At 42.7% G+C, this 23,231-nt stretch overlaps 1 protein-coding gene across 1 annotated transcript in view; it reads left to right on the forward strand.

Moving 5' to 3' along the window:
- Positions 1-23,231, forward strand: part of TMEM27 (transmembrane protein 27) — a 48,957-nt gene that overhangs the window by 4,851 nt on the left and 20,875 nt on the right. Inside the window, exons 3-4 of the mRNA XM_006835689.1 lie at positions 6,660-6,745; positions 19,060-19,173. Coding sequence (XP_006835752.1) covers positions 6,660-6,745; positions 19,060-19,173 — 200 coding nt within the window. The remainder of the gene's footprint in view (positions 1-6,659; positions 6,746-19,059; positions 19,174-23,231) is intronic.

Consider the following 23,231-nt stretch of genomic DNA (forward strand, 5'->3'; position numbering starts at 1 on the left):
GCTTGAACCACTGACCATGTAGTTCAAATGACTGTGCAATCTGATGCATTAACACACAGTGCCACACCAGGACTCCAGATAGGTAAACATAGGCAACTAATATACGCCAGCCACTAATACACTCCATGGAGTCCTGGTGTGGCGCTGTGTGTGGGTTAATGTGCCAGACTGCAAAGCCATTTGAACTCTAAGGTTGGGGGTTCAAGCTCACCAGCTGCTCCTTAGAAACCCTATACAGGGTTGCTATGGGTCGGAACCGACTCGATGGCACTTCACAACAACAACAATATATGCCACTGGATTCCTGGTGTGGAACTGTGGGAAAAAGCACTGGACCGTGAGGTTATTTTGAACCACAAGGTTGGCTGTTCAAATTCACCAGCAGCTCCTTGGAAATCCTATATGAGGTAGCTATGAGATGGAACCGACTCGACAGCACTTAACAACAAACATCAGCAATATGTGTCACTAACCAGCCCTGGTGATGCAGTAGATTAAATGTTGGGGTGTTAACCACAAGATCAGAAGTCCAAACTCACCAACCACCACTCCAAGTGAGAAAGATGAGGCAGTCTGTTTCCCTAAAGAGTTAGTCTTTGAAATCCTATGCAACTGTTCTCGTCTGTGTTATAGAGTTGCTATGAGTCAGAACAGACTTGACAGCAGTGGGTTTGGTTTGGGACTTTTACTGAGCACCTATTATGTGTCAGGTACACGCAAAGAAGGCGTCTCAGCTGTTATGAACATACTTGTTCATGTCTTTTCCTTATGATATTCTTTTCTTGGGTCTATCTCAGGAGTGGAATTGTTGAGTCATACAGTATGCATATGTGTAGCTTTAGTATCTCTTTCCTTATCTTCCCTTAAGTGGCCCATTGTCTCATTGCTACATGTGCTCATTTATTCATGAAGCTTATCTCTGGAAACAAACGAGTGGAAGACTCATCTGTCAGTTTGTCCTACCGTGGTGGCTTGCATGTTGCTGTGATGCTGGAAGCTATGCCACTGGGATTGTAAATATCAGCAGGACCGCACCTGGTAGGTTTCAGCGGAGTTTCCAGACTAAGACTAGGGAGAAGGGTTAGCCAGTGAAAGCCTTATGGACAGGAGATGCTGGAAGATGAAAACAGTATGACTAGCCCCAGAAGATTCAGGCATAGTGCTGAAAGACAAGCCCCTCAGGTAGGAAGGCACTCAGGATAGGACTGGGGAAGAGCTGCCTCATCAAAGCAGAGTTGACCATGATGACGCAAATTGAATAAAGCTTTTAGGACCTTCATTTGCTGATGGGGCACAACTCAAAATGAGGAGAAACAGCTGCAAACATGCATTAATAATCAGAACTTGGAATGGATCAAGCATGAATTTAGGAAAACTGGAAGTTATCAAAAAATGAAATGAAACACATAAAGGTCAAGATCCTAAGCATTAGTGAGCTAAAATGGATTGGTATTGGCCATTTTGAATCTGACAATCATGCGGTTTACTATGCTGGGAATGACAATTCGAAGAGGGATGAAGTTGCATTCATCATTAAAAAGAGCAATTTGAGATCTATCTTGAAGTTCAACACTGTCTGTGATAGGGTAATATCCAAACACCTACAAGGAAGACCAGTTAATACCATTATTATTCAAATGTACGCACCAACCACTAAAGCCAGTGATGATGAAATTAAAGAATTCTACCAACTTCCTAAGTCTGCAATTGATAAATCATTCAATCAAGATGTAGTAATAACTACTGGTGATCAGAATGGGAAGGTTAGAAACAAAGAGGAAAGATCAGTAGTTGGAATATATAGCCTTGGTGATAGAAACGATAGAATTTTGCAAGACCAATGACTTCTTCATTGAAGAAAACAACATAAAATGTAGCTATGTACATGGACCTCACCAGATGGAATAGACAGGAATTACACTGACTCCATCTGTGGGAAGAGACAGTGGAAAAGTTCAATATCATTAGGTAAATCAAGGTCAGGGTCAGACTATGGAGCAGACCATCAATTGCTCATATGAAAATTCAGATTGAAGCTGAAGAAAATTAAAACAAGCCCAGGAGAACCAAAATATGACCTTGAACATATCACATTTGATTTTAGAGACCATCTCAAGAACAGATTTAATGCATTAGGCACTAATGACTGAAAACCAGAAGAGCTGTGAATGACACCAAGAACATCATAGGGAAAGAAGATAAAAGGTTATTAAGACAGGATAGAAAGAAAAGACCAGAAAAGCAAATGGAAGAAATGAGGACGTAAATAATCTGAACAGAAAAATTCAAAGGGCAGCTCGAGAAGACAAAGTCAAGTATTATAATGACATGCGCAAAGACCTGGAGTTAGAAAACCGAAAGTATAGAACATGCCCAGCATTTCTGAAACTGAAAAAACTGATGAAAAAATTCAAGCCTCAGCTTGCAATATTGAAGGAGTCTATGGGGAAAATATGGTGTCCTGGTGTGGTGCTGTGGGTTAATTTGCTGGACTGCAAGGTTGCCAGTTCAAAAACACTAACTGCTCCTCAGAAACCCTATACAGGGTCGCTATGGACCGGAACCTACTTGACGGCACGTAACAACAACAGCATGGGAAAAATATTGAATGATGTAGAAAGCATCAAAAGAAGATGGAAGGTATAGACAGAGTTACTGTAACAAAAAGAAATGGTTCAACCATTTAAAGAGCTAACATATAATCAAGAACTGATGGCATTGAAGGGAGAAATCCAAACTGTACTGAAAGTATTGGTGAAAAACAAGGCTTCAGGAATTGATCGGACACAAACTGAAATGTTTCAACAAATTGATGCAGCACTGGAGGCACTCAGTCATCTATGCCAAGAAATTTGGAAGACAGCTACCTGGACAGCTGATTGGAAGAGATCTGTGCCTATTCCAAAGAGAGATGGTCCAATGTAATGCAGAAATCATCAAGCAATATCATTAATATCACATGCAAGTAAAATTTTGTTGAAGATAATTTAAAAATGGCTGCAACCGTATATCGACAGGGAACTGCAAGAAATTCAAGCTGGATTCCAAAGAGAACATGGAACGAGGACTATCATTGCTAAAGTCAGATGGATCTTGGCTGAAAGCAGAGAATTCCAGAAAGATGTTTACCTGTGCTTTATTGACTATGCAAAGGACTTTGACTGCGTGCATTATAACAAGCTATGGATAGCATTGTGAAGACTGGGTAGTCTAGAACACTTGATTGTGCTCATGAGGAACCTGGACATAGACAGAGAGGCAGTCGTTTGAACAGAACAAAGGGTTTAGAATCAGGAAAGGTGTGCACCAGAGCAGTGTTCCTTTTTTTTCATAATTAGTATTTCATTGTTTTAGGAGTCAGTACAGAGACATTATGAACAATTTGTAGACAATTCTTAATGTATGTACCAAACATCTAAGAGCCATGGAGTTACAATTATTTTCTAAATTCCAGTGACTTTCCAACTTTAAATTTGGAGGCAAATTTTCTTTGTACCAAATTTTTCAAGTACCAGTATCTTCAGTTGTTGATAATCACGAAGTCCTTCTAGTTTACAATTTAGTATCACACACATTACACACTCAAAGTTTCAACCTTTCACAACACATAACAATGTGATGAGAAAAACGGGACTACCATGACCAAAGATGTCACAAAAAGCACACAGTTCTGACAGGCAGAGCAAGACAAGTGAAACAATTTTACTAAAAAACAGCAAATAGAATTTTAAATGTTCAAGTCTTACAAATGTATGATTATGACTCCCAATTACCATTAAGTATGCTTTGTATTATGGGATATAAAAACTCCCCCACCTCAATGGAATATTAAGTTGACACCCAAGATAGTCATAATCTCCCATCTGCCAACATCCCACTACTTTCTGGTTGTACCAAAAAATAGACAACCAGCAAATTATTTCACCTCTAAAAAAAAAGCATTTACACTTCAAAAATGCGATGAAGTGGGGTTTCATCCTTCTTAAAAGTGTTTCTAGAGCTACTAAAAAAGTTGCATTTACACAATAGTTGATAAAAATATTCCTCTGGATTATACAAGAAGAGAGATACAGACTCACTGATACAACATGGTGGTGGTGGTAGTGGTTATGTGACATGGAGTCAGTTCCGACCTTGTACAGAGTTTCTGAGGCTGTAAATCTTTATGGGAGCAGAAAGCCTCATTTTTCTCTCACAGAACAGCTGGTAGTTTCAAACTGCTGACCTTATGGTTCGCTGCCTGATTTGTAACCACTACACTACCAGAGTTCCTTAATACAACACGGTAGACAAACATTAACTCGACTTGTCTTCGTTCTCTCCTGCTTCATCAGAGACTGTACATTCCTTGCTGCCTTTTTTGGCTTCATTTCCACTTTTGCAGGAGCAGGTTTCGCTGACTACCTCGGCAATCTCCTCTTGGGCTCCTCCTTCACCATCCCTCTGGCCAATCTGACCTTCCTCTTGAGCATCTTTGCAGAGGGGAAGATGCATGCCAGGAGCCTGTGGACTGAGGGTCACAGAGAACCTTCGGGAAGCTGAGTTGTCTGGTCACTGATACTCTGCCCCAGGGCTGTATTCTTTCACCATATGTTGCAGACCGTGAAGGCCTGGTCAGAGGTTCGAGGCCCTATAGGCCCGAGTGTAACAGATCTAGCCACCTGGCAGTTAATAACAAATTATTTTTCATCTTAGTGTCCAGTTATGTTTTATTAATTGCAGACATGAAGCCCTTAATATACACAGATAAATGTAATATTTTCCTAAAAGTCAAGACTGTAAAATTCCAAACAGGCAAAGTTCTTCCCTCAGAGAATTCATTCAAGGTAAATTGGGTGGCTCCCTGGTCTGTTCCAAGGACAATAGGAATGCCCTCCCTAAAGTGTTTCCAGGTGCTGCCTATTCACCCAGGCGCCTCTTTTCCTGAAGAACCTGGGCTGGGCAGCCGACACAATAGGAATCCTCCCAATCCTCCCTTTCCTCCCTCCATTTGAGGCTAGGTGCTAAAAGGTATGTTAATTAAGCTTGAGAAACCAAGTTGCCGTCGTGAGAACGATGTAAAGTTGCCTGAATGTCTGGAAAAGTAAGATTGACAGCTGTACCTTGTCTTAGCCCCTCCTAACTTTGTGTAAAGTACCTCCCCTAAATAAAAGGAAGGTGCAGAACGAATCCAGGTGCATTATGACTGGCAAGGCGTGCGTTACAGCATGCAGGGGGCTCAGTCCAGCATTGCAACCATACTGCCTGTTTAGCTAAGGTGTTTACTATGCAGGATATTACGGCCTTCGTGGCTGAGATGTTTGCAATGCAGGATCTGCCTGATGCCAGTCCAGCATTCACACTGGTTTCGGAGTGTCTCTTTGTCTCTCTCTTTACGTCTCTGTGTCTCTTTTGCTACCTCTATCGCCGCTGGATCTCCCCTCCTCGTGAACCAAACACTCGTGAACAACACAACTATGTCAAGGTCAGACCCCGGCAACCATATTTATTCAGTCTTTACACTGAGCAGATAATCTGAGAAACTGGTTGCATGAAGAAGAACGTGGTACTAGGATTGGAGGAAGACTCATTAACAACATGTGATATGCAGATGATACAACCTTACTTGCTGGAAATGAAGAGCATTTAAAATACTTACAGAAGAAGATCAGGTCAAATCCATCCCCAAATCTGAAAACTGACTTAAGTCTCCATGCTTCTAGTTTTGCTTTTGTCCCATGAGCTTCCTGGCTGTTCCTTAAGAACATCAGCCCCTTCTTGTCTCAAGGGTGGACTTTGCTACTTGACTAAAAATGAAGCATGAATGGGTAAATGATGTGCACGCACCCAAGGTTCTAGCTAAGAAGAAAACAGAAAATTTGTTCTGATGCAAAGAAAGGAAGAGAAGCTGGGAGTTAGTCCATTCGGCAGAAGGATACATGGCCAGTAAGAAGATGTACACATGCCCAATGACTTTCTTTCTCTTTTTATAATGTTTTATTGTGAATTATGTGCTAGTTTACATGGGAGAACATTAGCTTTACAAAATTCATCCTATCGTATAGCGTTTTATTGCCATGGTTACAATCCCCTCCATGCATCATCAACTAACCAAAGGGTATATATACCCTGCAAGCCTGCCCCCCGGTCATCAGCACACAGCCCCTCTCCCTCTCTGGGTCTAGAGTCCCAGCCACTCCATCTCTCCATGTCATCGTCTCTGTCTCCATCTCAGGCATCACTGCTTGTCTGGGTAGCGTCTTGCTCTCTGCTCTTCTCCATTGATGGTCCCAGGGCCCTCTGCTCCTAGACTGAAAAGTTAATCACTCCCCTCCCTGCTATAAAATGTCCACCTTTACATTTCCAACCCTCACAATCAGTCCTGATAACAATTATTCACTATTGCATGACAAGAGACCTATCCCCATCTCCTTTCACATACCCAATTTCTTGATAGACTACACAGGCTATGGGTTCTGACGACATCGTTAGATCTCACAGCGCTTGGATTATAGGATGTTCAAGAAACTCTACCCCGGATATTATGGTGGAATGGTCACCAGACTCAGCGGATGAGAGAAAGAGAAAGTCACTATGGCCCCAATTAAAACCCAATGGACCATTTTGATTCTTGTCCTTCAATTTTCTCATTTTCATTTTCTATTTTTCTTCTTTTTTAGTATGTCTGGGACACAAATGAAGAATATCTCTTCAGAGCGATGGTGGCTTTCGCCATGAGAAAAGTTCCCAACCGAGAAACAACAGAGTAAGCAAACAGTGAAAGAGCCTACCTGCTTATTTGTCATGTATTATTTGAACTAGTTCATTATTTTAAAATTTGATCTTGAAAATAATGTTTTAACCTATTTTTTTTAAGAGACCCATGCTTTTATTGAACAGTTAACAAACTTTTGTAATCTACCTCAGGGTACCATCTAAATCATGTTCTAACCATCCTTGTTGTAGAATAAGCAATTTGAAGATAAATATGTTTAAAAATACAGTTATATCTTCTAAGCATTCTACTTTTCTACTGGACACTTATAATTTCTCTGACATAGATAGCTAGCTAGATACATACACATATATATATTCTAAGGAACAGTAATCTCATTTTGAAAACAATGTAAATATGTATAGATTCTCCTGACTGGTGGGATCTCTTGTAGTACCTTTTTTTTTTTTTTTTTAAGTTTTTATTGTGAACTGAGTGATAGTCTACATGGGAGAACAATGGCTTTACACCATCATTTCATTGCAATGATTATAGTCTCCTTGTATCAGTATTTTATTCCATTCCCTCTGGTTCATTTTTGGGGGGAGGGAGGGATGTACACAAAAACACTCACGAATATATAATAATTTAAACAACCAAAGAGCACATTCTGAAGACCTGCCTCCTGGCCACCAGCACCCAGTTCCTCTCTTTCCATGAGTCCAGAGTCCTTAGCTGCTCCCTCTCTCCATCTCTGGTGTAGCTGCTTCTCTGGATAAGGTCCCGCATTCTGCTTGTGGTCTTCTCCCTTGGTGGTCCTAGGGTCCTCTGTTTCTGTGCTGTAAGATTAACTACTCCCCCGTTTTTGTTACAAAACTTATACCTTTATAGTCGTGGCAATCACAATTAGTCATGATAACAATTACTCACTACTGAATCGTAAGAATCATAAGGATCTTATCCCCATCTCTTTTCATCAGACCCATCTAGATAAGATGAAAACTATTCAGTGGGGACTGTACCTTTCCCAGCACACTCTGAAACTAAACTCCCTCTTGAAACTTTGTAAGCCAATCACTTCATGCCTTTATCACCCCCTCATTTTAGGTAGTCAATGTCTAAGTTGCCCATCCCTATCTACCCTGTATACAGAGGGGATAGGATTGATACTTGATGTGAAGACTCCTTCCCTCTCAGTTGGTATTTTGAGCTACTACATCCATAAGTATAGGTCAAGTTCATCAAATTGTAGCAATTTACACTCATCTCCTTTACCAAAAAACATTAAAAAAAAAAAAATCTTCCTCTAGTTGAGTTGTGATTATGAAGCCATTGAGGCTAGGTCAAATGAATACTATCTGCAAGTTTGGGCATTCTTGTGTGTCTCCCCTCACTTCATATCAACTGGATGCTTCACTCTCAGCTCTAGTCCTCCATGTCTATTTCCTTGTCCATGGGCTAAGGAGTCCCCAGGTCTCACCACACTTCAGACCAACCAGCTCTTCCTTGTCTCTCTCTCATCTTTGTAGCACCTTTTTATTTATTAAAAGCACTTTGTAGAATTTTAAACCATTTTATACTTGCGGTTATTCTTTGGGTAGAATGCTCCTTCTATTTTTTTATGTTTGCTCCCATAAAGAGGCACATCCATTAGAGTTCTTTTCTGGATGTCTCCCTAGCCCATCCTTCACTCCTCCCTTGAGTGGAGAAATTACTTATGTGATTGATGAGTTGGCAAGAGCCATTGGGCATGGGTTCCTTTCTCATTGGGAGCCAGCCTGCCTTCAAACAGTAGGCATTCTCTATGATATCTCCCTTGTTAAGTATAGAATCAGAGCCTGTAGGGACATGCACACACACATACAGAATCAGAGCCTGTAGGGACATGCACACACACATACAGAATCAGAGCCTGTAGGGACATGGACACACACACACACACACACACACACACATCTGTGAGGCAGCGCTAAACCTCATTAGGACTGGGTGCAGGGGAGGGGGATGTGTCATCAGGGATGGTAAATATCCTGACCTGCCCCAATTTAGCTCTACCTGGTTCTGTATAGATAAACCTATCTAATCCTGGGATTTTTTTTTTTTTTCTTTTCTTTTAGTTAGAAAGTAAATTTATGGACTAATTAAAGTCATAGACTCCAATCTAGTCTCTTAATTGGTTTCCTAATTGCTTTATTTTTGTCTTAGTTATAAAATAATTCAAAATCTGTCAGAGTGTTGTTATTAATTGATCTCCCTAAAGCCTGCAATATCTGATGCATGGGTTATGAATATAAGGTATGAAATTTTTCTTGTTGTTAAGTGCCATTGAGTTGGTTCTGACCCATAGCGACCCTGTATAGGGTTTCTGAGGAGCAACTGTTAAGATTGAACCGCTGACCCTGTGATTCAAACCGACTTTGCAGTCCAACACATTAACCCACAGCACTAGACCAGGACTCCAAGATACAAAATAGAAGGATGGAATTTGGGGATTATGTACACACCTGAGGAGTACAGCTGGTTCTGTAGGGTAAGTACTAGATGACAAACCACAAGGTCCTTGGTTTGAGCCCACCAGCCACTCTTTGGAAGAAATATGAGCTTTTATGTTCCTGTAAAGATTTACAGTGTTGAAAACCTCATATAGGGTTGCTATGAGTCAGAACCAACTCAACAGCACTTAACAGCATGTACACAAACACACACACGTATGTGAGAATACATATAAGCTATTGTTAATGATGAGTGCTGATGAGTCGGTTCCAACTCATGCAGCCCAGTATAAGATTTCCAAGGAGTGGCTGGTGGGTTTGCACGACTGACCCTATGGTTAACCTCATATTTCTCGAGCTTATTCTACGGCACCACATCAGGACTCAACAGATGTATACCAAAAGCCCAAACCAATTGCTACTGAGTCAAGTCGGATTCATGGTGAGCCATGTGTGTTAGAGCAGAACTGTGCTCCACAGGGTTTTCAATGGCTGTGAGCTTTGGGAAGTAAAAGTAGGCATCCCTGGAGCGCTAGAGAAGATGATGGTGTTCCCATCACTGAGTGTGGACAGTAGCAGTGAATCTGGTGCCTGCCTCTATGCAGTGGAATGAAAGATAGGGCAGTTTAGGAGCAGGGCCATTTGAATATTTCCTGAGGGCCAAGTGGATGCTGTTGAAAGAACTGGCCCATAGTGGATGCACAGCTGAAGGCTGGATGGAAGCCACAATGCCTGCCCTGTATCAGGAGAAGATGGTGCGCAGAGGTGCCCAGAGGGTCCCCAGAGACCCCCAGATGCACTCTGATGGGGGAGCAATGAGATGCCCACCATGACAGAGGACCCATAAGAGTAATGGGGGAGGCTCCAGAGGGCCCTGGTTAGGGAAAAGAACATTGCCCTCTTTTCCATTTCCCTTTCTTATCCTGAAGTGATCCAGAAAGAGGCATGCTGAGACAGGGATGTACAGGGGGAAGGGAACAGGGGAATAAAAGATGGAGCCCACCACTCTGAGCCTTGCCCATGCCAGGAATAGTGGAGGCAGAGAGGTGGGCATGTGAAGTAAAGTCAATGCTTTGACCAGAATTTGGATTAGACTGACCAGGACTTTACAATAGCTGGAACTGTTTGGAAAGCTCCAGATATTGACAAGAGGTGTGGAAGGTAGGCCAGACAGAGTCCCCAAAGGGATGGCTTGAGAAATATAAACCTCTTTCTTGAAAGCATTGCTATTGTTGGATCCATAGGATGAAGTGATCCTTTCCTGAAGGTTACTGATGTGAAATGACAGATAACATCAGGTCCCACACTGCACTGGTCCTCCACCCAAGAAGCTGGTTGTGGTAGAAATCGGAGGAAGATGGTCTACATGTGACAGAAACACTGCAATTCCTTTGAAAACATGATTTAGAAATGTTGATATCAAATTTGTACATTTGTGTTATCTGCTGGTTTTTTGGTAAAAGCAATAGGGAAGATGGATGGAAGCCATAGTAGAAAGCTCTGGTTTCATTACGGCATGCTACTCCAGTACTTAGCAGTCCCTAGGTGGTACAAGTAGTCAGTGCTCTTGGTTGCTAAAAGAAAGGTTGGTTGCTAATGGAAAGTCTACTCAGAGGCACCTCAGAAGAAAGACTTGACAATCTACTTGCAAAAAAATCACTGTTGACAATTCAATGGAGTATAGTTCTACTAAGGAGCTCTGGTAGCATAGTGGTTACGAGTCAGGCTATTAACCACAAGATCAACAGTTCGAAACTACCAGCTGTTCCGCGGGAGAAAGATGAGGCTGTCTGCTCCCGTAAAGATTTATAGCCTTGGAAACCCTGCACAGGGTCGCTATGAGTCAGAACCGACTCCATGGCACATAACAACAACAACAATAGTTCTACTATGTCACACATGGGACCTCCAGGAGTTAGAACTGACTCATTGGCAATGGATGGATCTTGGCTGAAAACAGAGAATACCAAAAAGATGTTTTACCTTTGCTTTATTGACTTTCCACTGTGTGGATCATAACAAATTATGGACAGCATTCTTGAGAATGTTTTCCAGAACACTTAATTGTGCTTATGAGGAACGTGTACATCAAACAGAACAAGGGGGGCAATTCAGAAAGGTGTGCACCAGGATTGTATTCTTTCACCACACTTATTCCATCTGTATGCTGAGCAAATAATCCGAGAAGCTGGGTTATGTAAAGAGGAGCCATGGCATCAGGAATGGAGGAAGACTCATTAACAACCTGCGGTATGCAGACGATACAACGTTGCTTGCTGAAAGTGAAGAGGACTTAAAATGCTTACTGATGAAGATCAAAGACCGCAGCCTTCCATATGGTTTGAACGTCAATGTAAGGAAAACAAAAATCCTCTCCTCTGGACCAATAAATAATATCCTGATAATTGGAGAAAAGATTGAAATTATCAAAGACTTCATGTTGCTTAAATCCATCATCAACACTCATAGAAGCAGCAATCAAGAAATCAAATGACATATTGCATTAGGCACATTTGCTTCACAAGGCCTCTTTAAAGTGTTCAAGAGCAAAGATGTCAGTTTGAGGACTAAAGAGTGCTTGATCCAAGCCATGGTATTTTCAATAGCCTCATATGCATGTGAAAGTTAGACAATGGATAAGGAAGACCATAGTAGAATTGATGCATTTGAGTTATGGTGTTGGAGAGGAATATTAAAGGTACCATGGACCACCAGAAGAACAGACGAACCTGTGTTGAAAGAAGTACAGCCAGAATGCTCCTTAGAAGCCAAGATGGCCAGACACCATCTCTCATACTTTGGACATATTATCAGGAGGGAGCAGTCCATGGAGAAGGAGGTGGAGGGTCAGCAAAAAAGAGGAAGACCCCCCCTCCCCCAATGAGATGGATTGGCTCAGTGGCAGCAGCAATGGGCTCAAGGATAGCAGCAATTGTGAGGCTGGAACAGAACTGGGCAGTGTTTTGTTCTGTTGTACATAGGGTCACTATAGGTCGGGACTGACTGGACGGCACCTGATAACAGAGCAACATTGGCAACTGATGCTGGTGGTAGCTGAGTATTTGGGACTCAAGTCACACGATCTAATAAATGTGGGACTTGAATTAAAAATTGCAAGCAGGTATTATCAATCACTTACAATAAGATTTAGGCCAGATATAATAAAGCAGGTCTACAGGAAAATTTTTTTTTCCTGTATAGGTTTTTTTTTAATGTTTTATTGGAAATTATGTGATAGTTTACATGGGAGATACAGGAATTTTAAAATGCTGAAAATCATTTTCAAGAAAACTGTAATCTAAATTCCAAGTTAGGTTTATTTTCCAGGCAAACTGAGAAATTTATTTACCCAGTTTACTCAAATGTTGGATTTTAGAATTAAAAAAAAAATCATTTTTAGCAAAAGAGCTTAAAGTCTAATTTAGGCATAGCATTGTCTCTCTGTGTTAAATGGTGAAGGGCATGTAATAGATTTCTTCCTCTGCTTCATTTTTCGAGGATAAATCTTGTGATCTAGAAAGGAACAACAGGCTGTCGTACCCACGGTAAGGGGATTAATGGTCTTGTGCTTATAAAACAGCAGTCTGGTTCCTATTGAGTCCTTCTGAGTTCCAGAAACAAGAGCCCGATTCTCAGCATCCCTGGAATGACTTGTCCCTGTCTGGCATCACTGATGAGAAATGACTGTGGAGCCAATTCTGAGAGGATTACGTCAGGCCAGGGCTCCCCACCCACACTTGAGGAAAGAAAGTCACAGCATTATCTCTTTGGCGATTTGGTTTAAAAAACCATTTGTGGGTGTTGTTAATATCATGACTTTATATATATAAACACCACCAACAACAATAACAAAAACAGTTCAAAATGATCATTAAAGTGAATTAAAAAAAAAAAATCTCCATCAGACCTATCTTGAAAATGTAGGTTTTCCATGAGTTGCACTACAGGCATTCATTTCAGCTTACATGTGACATTAAACAATGCACAGTTTTTAATGTCACATGTCGGTTTTCCATTCTGTACAAATATTTGAGAATGTACTGAATTGTAACATTTAGAAAAAGACCATAGAAGAGCTCCCATTCTAGTTGTACTTAGACTATCATTGAAAGGAACTTGTATTCTTTGGTTGCTACCGAACTCTGTAAATCATTCTTTCTTTTACTTCCTGTTTAGTACCACCTTTCTCTCTGTACAGTTTCACTTCCTCTTGGCTACTTCCATTTACATTATAGTCAGAGGTGGTGAAAATTAGCTGGGTGGGGGCGTCCGACCTCCTCTAACTTTATGAAGCGAGAGGCTCACCGTCAGCAACATCAGCCCAATGCTGAATCCTAGGAGGGGGAGGTCAGACTTGCTTCCACCCTCCAACCTTCTTACCAGTTCTGACAGCAACTCTCCCAAGGCACGCTCTACTTCTCTGTTGGGTTCTAGAAGCCATTGCAATGTCCACACAGAACTCACAGACAGTGAAGTTAACAGGATCAGCAGGCTCAAGGTTCAGTTCTCCAGGTCCTTCCCAACATCCTTACCCAGGTACAAATATTAAGAGACACTGTTGATGTTGGTAAGTGTTGTTGAGTCACTTCCAACTCGTAGTGACTCTGTATGAGTTTCCGATGAGCAGCTGGTGAGTTTGAACGGCAGATCTTGCAGTTCAAACTGACCTTGAGGTCAAGTTCTTATCCTACAGTGCCATACCAGGACTCCCAATAGGATACATATTCTGTAGGAAAAGAAGATCTTGAAGGTGCAGTGACTTGAAGGTGCAGTGACAGCCCTTCTTGCCATAGAATTTCCGCAAAATGACTGTGCAAGTCTATGCAGATGACGTGTTTGTGGCTCACCAAGGGGACTGAGTAGTTTGTAATAATGCAAATAAGGTTCATGGCAGCTTTGTAGGGGTTGTTGTTAAATGCCATCAAGTTAATTTCGACTCATAGCAAATGCTGTATAGCATTTCCAAGGAGTGGCTGGTGGTGGTGGTGGTGATATGCCGAGGAGTCGATTCCGATTCATAGCGACCATGTACAGGGTTTCCAAAGCTGTAAATCTTTACGAGAGTAGAAGGCCTCATCGTTCTCCTGCGGAGCAGCTGGTAGTTTTGAACTGCTGACCTTGTGGTTAACAGCCTGACTTGTAACCACTACGCTAAGCTTGTGACTTTAAGCTGTCTACCTCAGGATTCAAACCAACCTTGCAGTCCAGTACTTATCCTACAGAGCCACAATAAGATGTTTGAAACTTTGTAATTAGGGGATTGGTCAGTTTTACCATCCTGATAACCTTAAAATGCACTATCCCAGAGGCAGCAAGGGGGTCCTCATGATGAACAAGAAAGAAGAGAAGAAGTGGAAGGATGCTGAGAATCTGCTAGTCTGAGGAGACAGAGAGAGAGAAAGCTCTAACACCGGAAACCAGGAGACAGCAAGAAGCAGTAGTAGAGAAATAGCAGTAGCAGAGGGAGCAGAATCAGGAGCCCACCAGGAGATGGTGTGGTGGGTTTCCCAGCTCACAGAACGCCTTCACGCAGGGAGCTTGCTTCTTTGGTGAGTTAAAGAGCTTTGGGGACTGTACCTGAAAGCTAGTGGGTAGAGGCCAGGAATGCTGCTAAACACCCCACAATGCACAGGGCAGCCCTCATAACATTGACCTATCTGGTTTAACAGTGCTGACAGAGCAGAGGTTGACAAACCCTAGCCTACTTCATTCCATTTATTGTGGAACAGCATTCCTTGATAGCATTGTTGTTGTTGTTGTTGCTAAGTGCCGTCAAATCGATTCTGAGCCATAGCGACCCTGCATAGGGTTTCCTAGGCTGTAAACCTTTACGGGAGCAGAAAGCCTCCTCTTTCTCCCGCAGAACCGCTGGTAGTTTCGAACTGCTGACCTTGAGATTAGTAGCCCGATTCATAACCACTATGCTACCAGAGCTCCTTTGATGGCATTCCCTTGTTGATGGACATTTAGGTTGTTTCAGCTCTCTGTTATGACACATAGTGCTCCAGTGAATATCCTTACCAATGCCTCATTGTATGTGCCAGAGAGTTTTGTACAGGTGAGTGGCATGCTCTCAGTTCTTTGGTACACAAAGAACCCTCCTGAGGGTGGGCCTTGGGGACATGCTCACAATGCTGCAGAAGGTTTCAATGCCCTGGATACAATTTAACTGGTACATTTTTGCTAATCTGAAGATTTTAAAGAGTATCTCATTTTCTGATATTAATAAGGCTGGGCAGCCTAAATAATGCAAATCCCAATGATTCTCTACTTCCTATCTTTGATTTGTAGTCTAAAACAAATGCTCAAACCTGAGTACTTCTGCTAGGAGAGGTCACTGTGACTCAGTGCTCCTCCACTTCTCCTACCCCTCACCCTCACTTTCCCAAATCCATCCTCACCCCCTCCCAGAGTCCCCAAACTCTACCCCTTCCCCAGCGATCCCCACTCCTCCCCCATCCCCCACTCTTCCTCAACTCAACTTCTACCTCTGTACTCTACTACTCTATACCCCAACCCTCCTCCCTACCACACCCCAGGCCCCCAATTCCATACTCATCTCCATTCATAACCCGCTAATCCCCACCCGCTATCCCCACCCCCATCTTCCAATTTTACCTCAGATCTCCCCACTCCCTCCACCCCCATTCCCTGTACCCTCATCCTTAGCCTCCATCCCTTACCCTCCGGTTCCCAAATTCCACCTTCACCCCTTCAGTCTACTCATTACCCATTCCCTACCCCCTTGTCCCCTACTCACTCCTACCTTTATTCCTATCCTCCATCCCCTACCCTGCCACTATCCTCTACTCCCCACTCAGATCCCCATCCCCTATCCCACTACCCCATCCACCACCCTTATCCGCCATTCCCACAACTGCACCCCCATTCCCTTATCTCATACCTCCCCCATACCTCCAGCCTCTCTTACCTCCTAACCTTCCCTGCCCCATTTCCCCAATTCATGCCCACTACTATCTCATATTAGGCTAAGCCTGGAGACATTTTGGCTTGTCACAACTGTGGATGTGCTACTGTTACCTGCTGTCTGGAGGCCAGGGATGCTGCTGAAAACCCTACCATGTGCAGAACAGCCCCTCCTCCATCCCCATCTCCCTCCCACAAAAAGTGATCCTGTTCAACATACAAATATGCCCAGATTGAGAAAGGATAATACAAGACATCTCTCAAAATAACTGTTAAAATAGGGTTTTTAATAAGAGCAGATTCAAACTGGGGAAATTGGGCAGTAAAGGAAGTGGGTGCTCCTGGAGAAGGTGGGTGTTTGGATACCACCTAGATGTGTTGAGTGTGGAGTCTGCTGGGCAGGTGGAACAATGAGTTGGCAGACCTGTGGCTGGAGCAGTAGAAGGTGGCCTGGTGGTGTCAGTGGCCCACCTCAGGATAGAGGAGGGGTGAGAAGAGGAAAGAGCTATGGGTTTGGGTCTCAGGGGGTGAAGTGGCAAGGACCTGACTCTTAGGAGCCAAGGGGGCCAGCAGGCTGGTGTGCTCAGAGACCAGGGGCCTTCACTGTATCAGGTTGGGCGGCAGACAGGGACGATGGTTCGGCAGCGGAGGACGGCTAACTGGCACACGAGGACGGTGGCACTTCATGCGGGGACCTCTGAGCAGCATGCTGAAAGACAGGACCGGCGGCTTGGAGAGAATCCCGTTTTTACAGAGGCTGCATCTCCAGGTGCAGGCTTTTTGACGCAGCTCGCCCCGCTTGGGCACGAAGGCACGGACCTCGCCACCTTTCCCCACCACTGGCTTGAAGGCAGATCGCTTGACCTTTGGCTGTGGGCTGTATCTTCCTCTCTTGGCCTCCCGGACCTCGAACCACAGGCGCCCATCGAACTTCCTCTTCAGCTCGACATCTTTGGGATTGGCGGGCCCCCCACTGCTCTCCGGAGGCTCTTTGCGGACTTTCACCGGGCAGCCAAGGGCAGCCAAGGGCCTGTGTTTCCAGTAGCCCTCCGAGGCCGGGGAGAACTCGGGTCCCGGGATGATCTGGAATGGCAGCTTGTTGTCGTAGCGTCTCCAGTCCTCCGGCCCTAGCTCCTCCGGCAACTTGACCTTGTCCCAGCCCGGGGGCACAAGGCAGGGCGGTTGGGCTCGCAGCGAGAGCTTGGGCAAGACATCCTGGGTACTTCCGAGGGTCAGGATGGGCCAGGACCTCGGAAGCCAGTAGTCATTGGCAGACTTAGGTGGGCCCAGGTAGTTGCCCAAGTGGCTGAGCAAATACTTGCTCAGGTAGTTGCCCATGAGAGCAGTGCAGTGGCTCCAGAAAAGCCTGGTCTTTCAGAAGTTCCCGATGTCTCTCTGCCTAACGGCCAGCTGAGTTACGGTGACCGTTGGCATAGCGGAAGCTCAAGGACAGCGCGCGGGGCTCTGGAACTTTGGGAAAACTCTGGTTGCGTGGTCTGGCGCGAGCCACGACAGCGCGCGGTGAGCTCCGGGATAGGACCGCGGGGACAGGACCGCGGGCAATAGCAGCCTGGCAGCGCCCTCTACATCCTTGCAATCTGAGGGACACAGAAAACTGAAGTCTGTCCTTCCCATTGCGGCTTGCAGGCTTTCCGTCTGGCCAGAGGAGCTTAATAGTTGGCCGTCATTTTTGTACTGCATTTAAAGGAAGAAATGATAACCATTTCTACCAGGAAATTCTAGATAGTGTTCCAATTTGTCATGTAATAGTGAACAGATATCACTTGAATGGTCACTTAGGAACAGATTGCTGGATTACTGTTACTATTTTAATAGCAGTGATGCATGTTTCTTTCTTCTAGAAAGACTGTGCTTGTCTCTCCACCCCACCCCCCCCCCCCCCCTTTTTTTTTTCTCTTCAATTTAGCTCTCAGGGACATAATATAAGCCATCAATGATTTATAATTTAGCACTGGCAATGTTGATCTTGCTAGACACCCTGGTGGTGTAGTGGGTTAAGCATTGGCCATTAAGCACATGATCAGAGGGAGAAAGATGAAGCAGTTTGTTTCCCTAAAGACACTCTTAGAGACCCTGTGGAGCAATTCTATTCTGCCCTGTAAGGTTGCTAAGAGGCAGAACCAACTCCACAGCAGTGAGTTCATGCTGATCCTATGTAGATTTTCTTGTAATTGTCAGCCTTCATGCATTCATATGTAGATGGTCTTCTCTTTGAACATAAATGCAATTTCTCTATTTCTTTTTGAACCAGTCAACAGAGATTGAGTAAATCACATTTCCAGCTTACAGCTGAAAAGCATCTGCCTACAAACCAAGTGTTCAAAGGCTCCTGGGTAATTGATTAAAGCACTCAGTTTCAGAGGTCTGTTTAAGGAGATGTGAAGCCAACCGTTTTTGAGAAACTTTTCCTCAAATGGTGTGTACAAGGCATCTCTTAGGTCTGACACCCTGTTGGGATGGGTGAAGGACAGAAAGTATTGACTCCAAGAGCAGGTCATAGATTCTGCTGGGAGCTGGAGGTACATGGCTGAACAGTGAGGAGAAGGAATGAATGAATTCAAGAGCTTCATGAGGAAGCATCTGAGGGCAGAGTGAGCCAGAGTGCTATCGGTACTATCATCACATCAGGTGGTGAGTTAGGGTCTCAAGACCTAATTCCATTTGGTTATTTACTCATTCATTCATTAATTCACAGCATATTCCTCATTTAAGGAACGATATGAGTTTGAAATCAAGGAGGATTTTCTCTGACACCATTTTCTTCTATAAGACATTTTTTCATAATGATAGAAATGACTTCTTATATGTAGCTAAGACCCTGCTTAAGATGACATGAACATCAGGGAGGATGGCCAAATACCACTGGGTATGATTTTCTAATCATGTCATTTTTTTTTGTTTTGTTTTCCTTTTCACTATTTGCAGCATTTCCCATGTCTTACTTTGCAACGTAACTAAGCGGGTGTCGTTCTGGTTTGTGGTTACAGACCCTTTGAAAAACCACACTCTTCCTGCTGCTGAAGTACAGTCAGCCATAAGGTAAGCACTGCTAAGTACATTTTCTACGAGACATTAAGTTGTTGATGAATCCAACTGCCCTCATCCATTGTGAATTCTGTTTCTTTCCCTCTTCTCACGTGACTCAAGGATTTCATTTCATTAGTTGAGAGTAGGGATTAGTGGAGGGAGAATTTGGTAATGTCTGAAGATACTCTTGGTTGTTTCACTGGGGGTGCCACCAGCATTGAAGAAGTAGAAGAATGTTGCCAAACATCCTACTATGCACAGGACAGTCCCCACACCAAATATTTTTTTTTTCTGCACCAAATGTCAATGGTGCTGTGATTGAGAAACCCTAACTGAAATATCAGCTAAGAATGTTTAGTCCTGTCTTCTTCAGGCAAGAACACGTCATATAGCACAATCGCATGACAGTTCATCACATGGACTAGAGCCAGGATGCAGGCTTTGCCCCTTGCTAACTATAATCATGCAGCTAAGTTGCTGACGCTTCTTGGCCTTTTGTCTCACCATCTGTGAAATGGAGTTAATTACAGTACCACTCACAAAATTATCGGGAAGGTGAAATGAACTAATAAATGTAAGGAATTTTGAGTCATACCATCATAATTCTTAGATTGCTAAGGATTTGCCTTTTTTAGTCCATGTATAGTCTTTACAGCTTAACATTAACAGACACACATTTTTTTTTAAAGGTAAAATCATGACCTTGATTCAATGAAAAATTGACATGTATCTCAATAATTCTTGAGGGACCTGGTAAGATGTTAAAAATGTTTCAAAGAACCATCACTATCCCCAGTTGGAGCCAGCCACCATGGAGAGCTAAATCCTTGACCTTCACCACAAACACTCACCTACCTCTTTGCATTAACTGAAACTTGATTTACTCATCCCTTCTGAAACCCCTAAAACCCAAACTATTGTCTGGGAGTGGATTCCAACTTGAGGAATGTCGTACAGAGTAGAAGTCTCCAGAGGATTTTCTTGGTTGTAATCTTTACAGAAGCAGAGTGCCAGTCCTTTCTTCCCATGGGTGGGTTAGTAGTGGTTGTTGTTGGTTGTGTGCTGTGGAGTCGGTTCCGACTCATAGCGACCCCACATAGTGTTTCTGAGGCTGTAAACCTTTAAGGGAGCAGAAATCCTCATCATCCTCCCATAGAATGACTGGTAGTTTCGAACTGCTGACCTTGAGGTTAGCAGACTGACTCGTAACCACTATACTATCAGAGTAGTTAGGTACAACGTATCAATGCAATCCCCTCTGTACACAGGATAGATAGGAACGGGCAACCTAGCCATTGGCTACCTAAAATGAGGGGGCGATAAAGGCACGAAGTGAGTGGCTTACAAGGTTTCTAGGGGGAGTTTAGTTTAACAGTGTGTGGGGGAATATACAGTCCCCACTAAATAGTTTTCATCTTGTCTAGATGGGTGTGGTTAAAAGAGATGGGGATAAGATTCTTATGATTCAGTAATGAGTGATTGTTAAATCATGACAAATTGCGACTGTCACAACTGTAAAGGTAGAAGTTTTGTAACAAAAACTGGGGGAGTAGTTAATCTTACAGTCCAGAAACAAAGGACCCTAGGATCAAAGGAGAAGAGCACGAGTGAAATGTGAGACCTTATCCAGAGAAGCAGCCACACCAGAGATGGAGGCAGAGATGGAGACATGGAGAGAAGGAGCAGCTGAGGACTCTAGATTCATGGGAAGAGAGGGACTGAGAGCTGGCAGCCAGGAGGCAGACTTGCAGAATGTGCCCTTTGGTGGTGTAAATTATTATATATGCAAGAGTGTTTAAAAAAAAAAAAAAAAAAAAAAAGAGCTAAAGTGAATCAAGAGAAATACTGTTAACCGATGGTAAATGGAGGGGATTATAATCCTTGTAATGAAACAAGGTGTATGATTTGCTGAATGTAAAACTGATGATCTGCCCTGTAAACTTTCACTCAATTCACAATAAAAACTTAAAAAAAAAAAAAAAGTGCCAAGCAACACATACACACAAAGAAGACAGAGTAGTTAGGTACAAATTGCTTTTGCCACCCAGGGACCTCTGGTTTCCCCTCAGTGCCTTCACTTCCATGCTGCCCTCTCCACTCACAAGGCTTGACCTAAATCTCTTTTCACATGATATTCCTAACTCTTACTCCCTAAATGGTGACTCTCATTCCACATGTGAGAAGTATGAAGTGGTGAAATGCATTTACAAATAGATGCCCCAGTCTGTCCACTGGGTAACAGTTGATTGTGTTTTACCAAGTGCAATTAATTTGATTCACCATGGAAAGAATCATTTACATTATATCAATTTTCTACAACTTAAAAATTTGCAAAATAGCTGAATGACAATAAAAGGTGACAGTTGAGCAGATGGGTGCACTACGCAGAAGAGTCAGTTATCTCTTTTACCCATTTCAAGTTGTTCACAATTTTCCTGATAGTCATTCCCGCTCCCATGAGCATAACAAACTTAAAAAACATGAAGTAAATTCTTATTTCTAAGAAGCAAAAGGAAGCAATTTATGTTTATTTCAATGCATGCACACTTCACGCACACCAGAACTTCAAAAACTTCATGCAAGTGATCGATGCTGACCAAAGGTTGGACACTGAAAAAGGGACTGGAGAATAATTGATATTTGAATGATGGCATTGGCAAAGAAAAATATACCATCAACTGCTAGAAGAATGAACAAATCTGTCTTAGAAGATATACAACCAGAACGTTCCTTAAAGAGAGGATGATGAGACTTTGTCTCTTCTACTTTGAACATGTTCTCAGGAGGGACAAAGCCTCAGAAAAGGATATCATGCTTGGCAAAGTAGAAGGTGAGGGAAAAGAAACAGACCCTCAACAAGTAGCTACAACAATGGATTCAAGCATACCTCCTATTGTAAGGAGGGCATAAGACTGGTCAGCATTTTGTTCTGTTATAGATGAGGCTGCTGTGAATCAGAGCCCACTCAGTGGTACCTAACACCAACAACAGCAGCAGCAGCAGCAGCAGCAACAACAACAACAACAACAACAAGGGTCTATTAGAAGAGTGAATTCAGGAAATAAACAATTTCCTGAAAAAGAAAAATGAAATTAAGAAACTGTCCCTACCAAAGATTTATAAGTTATTGAAATGCATATTTTTCTCTTTACAGGGGAAAAATGACACCTAATGAAAGAACCCTTTTGCTTTTTGTAGAATATTAACACTTAAGATAATGAGTATTTAATCAAAAGCCAAAGATTTTCTGAACAATCATCTATTTCCCTTGCTGAAGCAAAGGCACAAAGGAATATTTGAATGAAATAGTTTATGTACTTTTGTGCATAACTGAATACTGAATACTGGTAAGACTTAAGAGTCAGAGTTAGGAATATTGTATTTCATGTGAAAAGAGATTTTTATTCAAGTCTTGTGAATGGGAAGGCTACAAGAAAATGAAGGCACTGGGTTGAAACCAGGCTTCAGCTAATGTGAGGAGGTAGATAAGTATTTGGGATGAAGGTCGAGGATGTAGCTGAACTTAAACAGGAGATTCCAGTTATGGATGGTGAATTAGTCTGTACCTGAGCTAGAACTTCCAATAGTCTAGCAGACTATGGAGTTTATTCCCAGTCTGGAGTGAGAAAGTTTCAAAGGCTTATTTTTTTTCTGAGTTATACCTTAGCAATGAACTTCATTATTTTAGGAAAGATTATCCCAGATTATCAACAATCAGTTATGAAAATGCAAATTCATCACATAATTAGAGAAAAATGACTTTAAATGATCCCCTGTGGTGGATTATCTGACTGGGGTTCCACTTCAAATCCATGAATGATCACGCCTCATTATAAATTTTCACATTCTGATATAGTGGTGGCTCTGTAGGATAAGCACTGGACTGTGAACCACAAGATCAATGGAAATGCCTCAGAAGGTTTTCAGAAAAATGATTATAAAATGTTTCAAAACACTTTACAGTGGAGTTGAGAAAAATAAGGAAGAAGTCAGGAAAGCACTCCAGGAACACTGAAATAAGATAGATACAGCATTGGAAACAATTCAAAACCTACAGAAAGAGGTCCAAA

Source organism: Chrysochloris asiatica, unplaced genomic scaffold, assembly GCF_000296735.1.
Source record: "Chrysochloris asiatica unplaced genomic scaffold, ChrAsi1.0 scaffold00018, whole genome shotgun sequence".
Taxonomy (NCBI): domain Eukaryota; kingdom Metazoa; phylum Chordata; class Mammalia; order Afrosoricida; family Chrysochloridae; genus Chrysochloris; species Chrysochloris asiatica.